General features: G+C 34.4%; 1 protein-coding gene across 2 annotated transcripts in view; it reads left to right on the top strand.

Moving 5' to 3' along the window:
- LOC107645873 (branched-chain-amino-acid aminotransferase-like protein 2) overlaps positions 9,001-9,719 on the top strand; it is a 4,865-nt gene continuing 4,146 nt past the window's right edge. Inside the window, exons 1-2 of one of the 2 annotated variants that reach the window (XR_002348334.1) lie at positions 9,001-9,281; positions 9,424-9,522. Coding sequence is in view for 1 of the 2 variants with exons in the window: in XM_016350002.2 (XP_016205488.1) it covers positions 9,195-9,281; positions 9,424-9,522 (186 nt within the window). In the remaining variant the exon portion in view is untranslated. The remainder of the gene's footprint in view (positions 9,282-9,423; positions 9,523-9,719) is intronic. The other variant, XM_016350002.2, reaches the window with a different exon arrangement.

The raw sequence follows: 9,719 nt of genomic DNA, 5'->3' as shown, positions 1-9,719 counted from the left end.
AGGCTTTTAATAAATAAGTATTATTTATATTTTTGTATTTTAAAATTATTTTTTTTGAACCAAAAAACTAAACATACTTAGGTGGAATATCAATAGAAAAGTACTAGACATATAAAATAAACTAATTCCTAATTATTTTTGGCAATGCCAACAACAACCCAAAAAATCGAATATCACTCCACTCTTTGTAACACTCCTAATCGACATGTTGACTACTTTCGTAACACCTATTTTTTTATTCCTGAAAATTTCGTCATTCCTTTTCAACCAAGTGCTCCAAAAGATAACAATAAAACAAAACTCACCAACATCGTGAACCACGTAAACTTATGGTCATTCAATTCTATATCCACCAGTTCTATATCCTGTATCCATGTTTTAAAGTCTTTCGTTGTTGCTGTTAACACACTGGCGCATTTCCTTTCTTACATCTAACTACACAACCTCATTGAAGTTACCTGTGTAGCAAAGAAGAACTTGACATATTTTCGATTAAAAACTCAACTCTTTCCACACAGCAAGCTTCTCCTCCCTTGTATGTGTAACACCCCAATTACCCTAAGCCTTACCTTTAGCCGTAAAGCAAAGGTTAATCAGAGATTACGACAATTCTAAGGCTTATACATAGTTATATAGAAAGAAATAATATATTCTAGAAGCCTGATAAAGGATTTAGCTCAAAAACAGGATTTGAAAAGCGCATAACGTACTGGCGAAGCTACTAACTTAAAACACAAGGTACAGATAAGATGTATCAAAACATAATAGTATAATATCATAAGAATCTAGCCACGACTCGCGGAGTTTAAGTCGGCTAGCCATATACAAACAACAAGAAGATTGTAGTTCAAAAGGGCTTATACAAGTTTTGTTCTTTCAAATAAAAGTCTCTAGGCAGAACAAAATACAAAAGTGAGAGAGTACAAGATAAAATAACCAAAAAGACAACAAAATAGAATAAGATTATCCGCTCTGCTACCATTACCCAACTCACTGCGGTGGGTCGCGACCTGCATCTGAAAAACAACAATAAAGTATAGAATGAGAACCGAAGGTTTTCAGTATGGTAACAGTGCCCAATGATGTAAGATGTAAGGCCCCGGGACGCCGAAGGCAATCCTAGAACTTCACATCACATATTGATATTCAAGCTTAGAACAAAATAAATAAATATATAAAGAACTTAAACCATAAACCAGGGTTGTCTAAACCTAGGGGAATTCTAACTAATACTGTTCACACCGCTGTATCCCACAGCCGTCGCCAACCTAACCTCCGTGTGATCCCATCGCCACCGCCTACCTAACCTCCTCAGCACCAAACAATCACAATATAAGTGCAAGCAAGTAAAACATAAGTAGAAGCATATAGAACAAGTAATTCAAGTAAGCAAATAGACATGTTATTCATTTAGGCATACAATTACAAGTCGGCAAAGCATATAAACAGATAAAAAATGCACATGATGAATGTCTATCCTATTGGCTCGTGATATCACTTGTCGGTCCATAAATGCCAACCCGACACATCCTTTCGGATGTCGCTTTTCTGCCGCACCCACGAATATAGTGTCGGACACACTCTATTGACCCACGGATATAGTGCCGGGCACACGCTATTCACTCACGGATATAGTGTCGGGCACACTTGCATGCATAACCCAAGGATATAATGCCTGACACACTCTTGCAGCAGAAAAGATTATCAATCATAAGTCAATCTCAGGAACATAATTCCCTGCACACTGTCATACTCAACCCAAGGATATAGTGTCTGGCACACTCTCATTATTCAACAAGATCATCATCCCAAGGATATAGTGCCTGGCACACTTTCCACATTCAACAAATCCATCAACAACCCCAAATCATCACCAGTCATTACCATTCCTCATCTCACATCTCCTTCAATTATCCATTTTCAACATTCCAAAGATATAGTGTCTGGCACACTTTACCTCAATAAACATCAAGCTCATAATACCCATCATCAGTTCTTAATTCCATTCCGAACTCATTAGTTCCTCAATTTCTCAATTCATTGTCAGTACTTCACTACTCTTCCTTCTCTCTCAACCACACTCATCCTCCATACCCCAGAAACCTAGACCTCCGTCTGCTAACTTTTCAAAATAATCACCAACTAAAACCCTTAGCTTATCTCTCATCTTCCCATACTCAAAATTACGTCCAAAAGCCTTAAAATGGTGTTATAGAAGCTTACAACCTTGTTGGGAAGGTGAAATAGTTGAAAACAAAGTTTAAAATTATGAAACAGGGCGTGTGCGTCCGCACAGGGGTGTGCGTGTGCACGCCCAGGAAGATTTTGAAAGTGTACAGGTACGAAAATTCACAAGCCTGTTCATTCGCACAAGCTGTGCGAGCACCCCAACTGACGACCCTTCCCGACTTGTGCGTGCGCACAGGGCTGTGCGTCCGCACAGGTCGTAATTCTTCATTGATGTGCGCGCGCACAACCTAGGCTAGCGTTGCCACCAGAGCCCTTTCCCCTGCCTGTGCGTACGCACAAGTCTGTGCGTCCGCACAAAATAACATTTTTACAGGGTTGTGCGAGCGCACAAGGCTGTGCGTGCGCACATATCAGAAAATCCTGAAATTCTGCAACTTAGTAGAATTTCAGATTTTCTACACCAACTTTGAATGTTCATAACTTTTTCTACAAAATTCCAAATTTCACAAACTTTATATCGATTAAAAGGATTTTCAAAGATATCTAATTCTAGATTAGTTTTATCAGATTTTGAAAACCGAGACAAAAGTTATGATCAGACAAAGTTCACCAAAAACTCACTTTTACCAAGAATATCAAAACCTCAACATTACCAACATTTCCAACCAAAACCACTTAAAAATCCTAATTTCTATCATCACCTACCATTTATAGCATATTATACCATTCCCAACCACCAAACCTCAATTATATGATACCAAAGTCAATCCTCCAGCAACACTTTCCTCAATCCTAATTCAATCATCATCCAATATCAAAATCAACCCCATTTCATTCCAATTTCAATCTCTCACACCATCCTTACCAATTTCAACATCATAAATTCACCAACATATTCCAAAATCATCAACTCATCATAATTCATGTCATGTATCAACAATCTTAACACTCACCTTCATTATACCAACAACATCACTAATCACCATCAATTACCAACCACATCAACAACAATAAATCACATATCCAACATCAAACATCATAATCCCTCAATACCACCCATCATTATCAAATTCACATATTTCTCATAATCATTAAATACCAACAACCTCATCAAATCATATAATCAATATTACTAGTATTTGAATTCGTTTCACACAACACCACCACTTCATTTATCAATCCTCATTAACAACACCAATCATCAACACTCAATAACACCAAAAATTTCCAATAATCATCATCAACCACAATAATCTAATACAACCCACAATTATCATCCATTCACATATAAATATTCATACACCAACAATATTCAATCCTATCTTATGGTCAACTAGCCTAAGTGTCCATGAACATTATATATTACATAAAGAAAACCGAAATCATGCCTTGGCCGATTTCCAAATGCACCAAACACCAAAACAAAGCCACCAAGCTTGATCTAAGGCCTCAACCAACTCCAACAAACACCAAAGCTCAAACTAACAACACATATATACCAACATCAAAACCTAAGATACATAAAATAACTAAACACAAAGGTTTAGTGAAACTTTACCTTATCCAATATGAGTAGGGGTAAAATCCAATAATTACTCGCTACTAGAGATCACCTAAACAAGCAAAACCACAAAACTTACTCAAAAACCAAACCTAAAACGCGCAGAAATTTAGGGCACGAAATTGGGGAGTGAGATGCGATTTCTTACCAAGTTTGCTTAGATAGAAACGTAGAGCTCATCGAGAACTTCGCGTAGCTGCAAATGGCTCATCAATCGGAGCTCCGGATCAAAAGTTATGGCTTCTGGAAGTGGAGGATGAATAGTGCTTCCATGGCTTCTCTTCTCTCTTCTCTCATAACCGAACTCTCTCTCTCTTTTTAATGAAAATGAGCTGAAAGCTCATTAAAGGAGACTTACACAAGTTGGGCTTGGGCCCGGTCCAACTCGTTAGCGTTTTTAGCCCGTTCGACCTAACTTTGGGTCAAACCTTTAACATTAACGCCCGGTTTTCCATTCCTAATATTTTTCTAAGGTTTTCGACTATTTTTCACTTTTTTCGCACAGTACCGGGCAGACTTGAACCGGTTCAACCGATTTAACTGTCGGTTCGCGGTTTTTCACGATTTTTTGCAGAAAACACATTTTCTTACTCGGAAAGACCTACTGAGTCCAAAAATCATATTTAAATCCCCAAATTCTCATTCTAACTTTCCGGAACTTACTTTGGGTATTTAAATTATTTTATTCGTGAAAAACCCGGTTCTTACAGTATGCGCACCATACACCAAGCAAACCGCACAATGAAAATTATTGTTTGTCAATTCCCCTTCTATACACAACTATCTCTCCCATTTGTAACAATTACTCAACCTAAACATCATATCATCCCACATTATTAATAAACTTCCGGAAACACCTTCTGATCCCATAAATTCTCAATCCACCACATCATTACCCCAAAATTGCGCTTTACCAAACTTAGTAAATACCTCATTCTTTATCTTTATCAATCCTAACATATTCACATTATTTTTACGCTTAAATTTTTTACCATTCTCCACTTTCCAACACCCCCATAAACCCCTTACATTCCGCGAACTAAAATCATTTAAAAACTTTATTACACACCTTATTTCGGTTTTTGGGCGGCTCCTTTTTGCTTTCTCTTTCTATTTTGGTTGCCTTACTTTTTGTGTCAATACTTTATTCTGAGCTTGGAGCTCCTGATTCAACCGCTAGATCCCAAGCAGTTCTGTTTTCAGCCATATCTTTATCCCAACCTCTTCCGTGCGCATCTTGATTAGTTTCACCATCTGCCTGCTCTGAGTCCCCTGAATCTTCCAAGTTCCTTATTATCTCTTCATCCTCCAACCCAATTTCCTCCACCACTGTATTCTCATACTCTAAATCTGAATCATGCACTGCATCACCCCTCATCAGACATATGCCAACATGCTGCTTACCACTCCCATCCAAACTAACGTGGCTAGCATGGATCTCATTAACTGCACTTGGTGGAATGTTTTTCTCCGTTGTGCTGTTCGGACAATTCTCTGCACCTCCGTCAATCACCTTCCCGGCTTGATTTTACTCGTCGGGTGCATCAAGGGCTTCATGCTCCTCCCTGCCCTCCATACCATCAAGCTCAATGCGCGGACATTATCACCTCCGCTACCAGCAACTAACTTCAGCACCGCTCTCAAATCCGCCTCGCCAGCGCTGTTCACCGTGGCATCAGCCCCTTCACGAATTCCATGACCAATCACGCCCCTCTTTTCACCGTCGCCCGCAGCAGACAGCAAGGAGGCTCTTTTAAAACGCACAACGACGTACTCTTTGTCGCACCACACAGTCACTTTGCCACCACACTCCACTAACATATTTGGCCTTATATGCTTCAACCCACTTAGCCCCAACTGAACTTTTATTCATCACCAAACCAACCCATTCTTTTCCTTTATCCCTATATTCCCAAGTCTCCATTCATTTAGAGATTGCTTCGTTATTGATTGTTTGAAGTTTCATAGATTTCGCACTCACCATAACTGTCAGATACACCAAAGAATTATCAGTTCGCGTTTTCAAAAAATCCTCATGCCGCTCATCTAAATCCTCAACGGCAATTACCTTTCTATCATTATCATGCTCTATCTCCCGTAGCCCCTGTGCCATTATTACCGCTGCATCCCATCTTAACTCCAACGGGTCTCTCTTCTAGTTCTTCACTTTCCTGGTGTTCTACGACAACTCTCACTTTCTCGTTCACCTCAATATCCTTATCTTTAATTCTTTCGTGTTTTCCATTACTAGACTCCCTAGCATCTTTGTCGTGCGTAGTGATTTTTTTCGGATATTAATCATCCTCCTATACTTAGTCTCACCCACAAAGACCTCTTTATTCCTTAATCGTATTCCATTCATCTCTTTGATGACCTTTAATGCCCTTCCTTTTGTAGTGTACTTGATGAAAGCAATCAGATAGATTCGGTCATACCTCTTTTTACGTATTAAATAGATGTTATTTATTCTTTTTGTCCACTTAAACATATGAAACAATTCATTCTTATCCACAAAAATTGTGAATGATTCACTCTCCAATCGGAGATACACTCTCCAATTCCAAATTCGTAAATCTTTTTTAATATGGGGTTACCTAACTTTATTCCACTTTGCATTAGATATATATGAATTGGAAAATGCTATTTGTACAATAAAATTCAGTCTTTATTCAGCCTTTAAATCTAATATTTATTATTTTAATTTTTTAATTAAACATATTTCCTATTTTTAAGGAACCACTTTTATTTTGAATACTTATCACCGTAAAATTTGTAATTCCTTGCAATACATTAATTTTTTGCAAACTAAACCATAAAACTCGTAACAACTTTTCGTGTACTAATTTTTAAAAAATCAGTGAAGTTTTCAAAATCAATTAAACTCACTTTAATTATTTTTTTTATTCAAAACATTCAAAACTCATGTTAAAAACACATCTAAAATTAAATAAACAACCTAAACACATTCAAAATTATATATTAACACATCTAAATTATTCTCATTGTAGTTCTAAATTACATATTGAACACAGAAAAAATTAAACTCAAATACACATCTAAAATTATAAGAATGCATTCTAAATATTTTATCAACACATCCAAAACTCATGTAAAAAAAACTTATATATGTACATAAGAACATAATGAACAACATAAACACATCCAAAATTAAATATTGACACATCCAAATTAGGTTAACATTACAACTCACAAATCCAACATATGAGTGCAAAAAAAAAAAAATTATAATCACAAATACATTTTAAAAAAAAGAAAAAAAACACAGACACTTCCAATATTATACATAAATTTAAAAAATAGAACTTTTTATTAAGCGAAAAAAAGGATAATATATCTTCATGAATGAACTCAACCAAATCTTTTTAGAATTTTGCTAGTAAAAATACCAGAGACAGAAGGAGTGCGACGTGGGAAGAGACAAAGGGAGGCGCGGGAGAAGGGGGCGGTTGTGTGTGACGCGAGGGAGGAGACCAGGGACGGAGAAGAGCCCATCGATGGAGGAGGCGTGTGGGTATGCGCAAGGGAAGTGCGCGTCGCGGGGGAGGAGCGCGTCGTCCAAGGAAGAGATCGTCGCAGAGGAGTGCGCAACGCGGGAGAAGACGAAAGCGGCTACAGATGAGGAGGGGGAGGCGCTGCAGCTCTGGATCTTTACGGAGCGAAGATTTTACTAGTGGTTTAAGATTTATTTTAGAATTTTAAATTCGAAATTTTGAAGTATTTAAATGATAATTTGTTGATAATTAAAAATAATAAAACTGAAACATAAATTTTAAATTTTAAATTTTAAATTTTAGTTTTATTTAATTTGTATTTTGGATGTGTCTTTAATTTTAAAAAGATACTAAATTTATGTATAATTTTTAGATGTGTTTATTTTATTTTTTTTAAATTATTGTAATAAAAAATTGAATATTGTACAATTTTTAAAGAATCCCTAGTTGAATTGATATGAATTATGGAGTACAAGGAGTTAGTATTCTCATGCTATGAAATAAGAGTCTTAAAAAAAAACTAGATAATCTCGCAAAATAAAAAAAATAAGAATACTATCTCCCAATTAAAAGATTCTTGAGAAAATAGATATTAATTAATCAGCAATTGAGACCGTTGTAACATCGAACAACAATCGCTGCCATGATCTTGTAGAGTAGTATAATTTTGTCAAACCATTGGCATTTTGAAAATTACCTCTGTTTTAAAGAAAAGAAGAAGATGTATATTATATGGTATCAATTATATGGTATCAATTTGAATTTATTTTTTAATTAAATATTATTGTAATTTGATTAAATTAGTTTATATCTTATCTATATTTTAAATTTCTTTTAATTTAAAATTCGAATACTATATAATTCAGTTTAAAAAATAATAATTACAATTTTTAAATTATAAAATTTAAAATTTGGATAAAATAAATAAATTTAAACTAACCAAATTACAATAGTTTGAGTCGGATTAGATTAAAAAATAAATTCAAATCGATATGACACAAATTAAAATTATTAGAATAAAATTGGATTAGATTAAAAAATTAAAAATCAAATTAATATAATTCGAATTATAAAAAATTATATCAATTTTAGTTTCTAAAATAATTCAAATTGTATTACAAATACCTTTTCTTTGTTTTTGATTTTTTTTAAAGATATAATTTTTATTGTATAAAAGAATTTTACACCTAAAGTACATTATGTTCTCGTGGAGTACATTATGTCAAGATAAATAGATTTTTTTCGATATGTTAAATGAATATTATCTAATGGATAAAGAAGAAAAAAAAAACAATATATAAATGAATCAATGAATTAAAAGAATCATGTTTATACATATTTAATATTTTTTTCCTTATCTCATTTAAGATACGTGTAAATATATATCATTATAAATAAGATAAATAATATGAAAAAATATAAATAATTTTAAAAATACATGTATTAATAAATAATAAATTTTATTTATTTATTTATACAAAATTTTAGAAAGACACTCTAATACAAAGTAAAAGAGTGCATAGAAAAAGAGAAAGAAAATAAAAAATAATGTCTTGTGAGTTCGTTATTTTTCTAATGGGAACATATAGTATAAATTTGTGTGTGAATATAACTATATTTATAGCAATTAAAGACCGCCAGGTAACAAAACTTTGGCTGCTATACCAAAATAACAAAAGCAGTGTGCGTAACCCACACAAAGGACACTTTACATTTGCATGCAACAATGCAACAAATTCGACCGCCACGGTTTCCAGTACGATAATATTGGCAGGGTTGTTATTTGTTACGCTACCCCAGCCCCTAAGCCAATTGGAGTACGTAAATGTGTCATCATATTTGTCGACTCAAATTTATGTCAAAGTGTTCTTAATTATTCTGCATTAAAAAGATAAATAACTTCGAAATTCGGAAGAAGCATCAGATCAGAGATGGTGGGAAGTGAAATAGTGGAGGTGATTCACTCATGGTCTGCACCAAGATCCTTAAGTACTAGTACCATGTATTCTTTTGCTCAGGTACCTTCTTCATTGTTAAATGCAAATTCATTGTTATTATTATCACTTAGTAATAATGGTTCATTTTAGTGATCATTTTTGGTGTTGAAGATTATCCTAACTACATACTATTCTGAGTTTTGATTTATAAAATGGTGTGCAGAGGGATGACATAGAAGTTCTTGATGAGCCTCTCTATGCAAATTTCCTTCGAGTTACTGGTCTTGATAGACCTTACAGGAAAGAACTACTCTCCAAAATGGTATCTATGTCTCTCTCATTTAAATTCCTGCATCATCATCATTATTATTAGGTTTGTTGGTTCCTATAATTTTACCAAAGTTTTAATTAGATAGCTATATTTATTTTTCTTTTCAATTGAGTTTTTTAACTGTTTTTAATTTTGTAATTAGATCATTTTCATGTCAAAAACGTTAAAATTAACATAATATTTTTCTT

This window comes from Arachis ipaensis, chromosome B06, assembly GCF_000816755.2.
Source record: "Arachis ipaensis cultivar K30076 chromosome B06, Araip1.1, whole genome shotgun sequence".
Classification (NCBI taxonomy): Eukaryota; Viridiplantae; Streptophyta; class Magnoliopsida; order Fabales; family Fabaceae; genus Arachis; species Arachis ipaensis.
The sequence above is the reverse complement of the archived record's forward strand: the minus strand, read 5'-3'. Positions and strand labels throughout refer to the sequence as shown.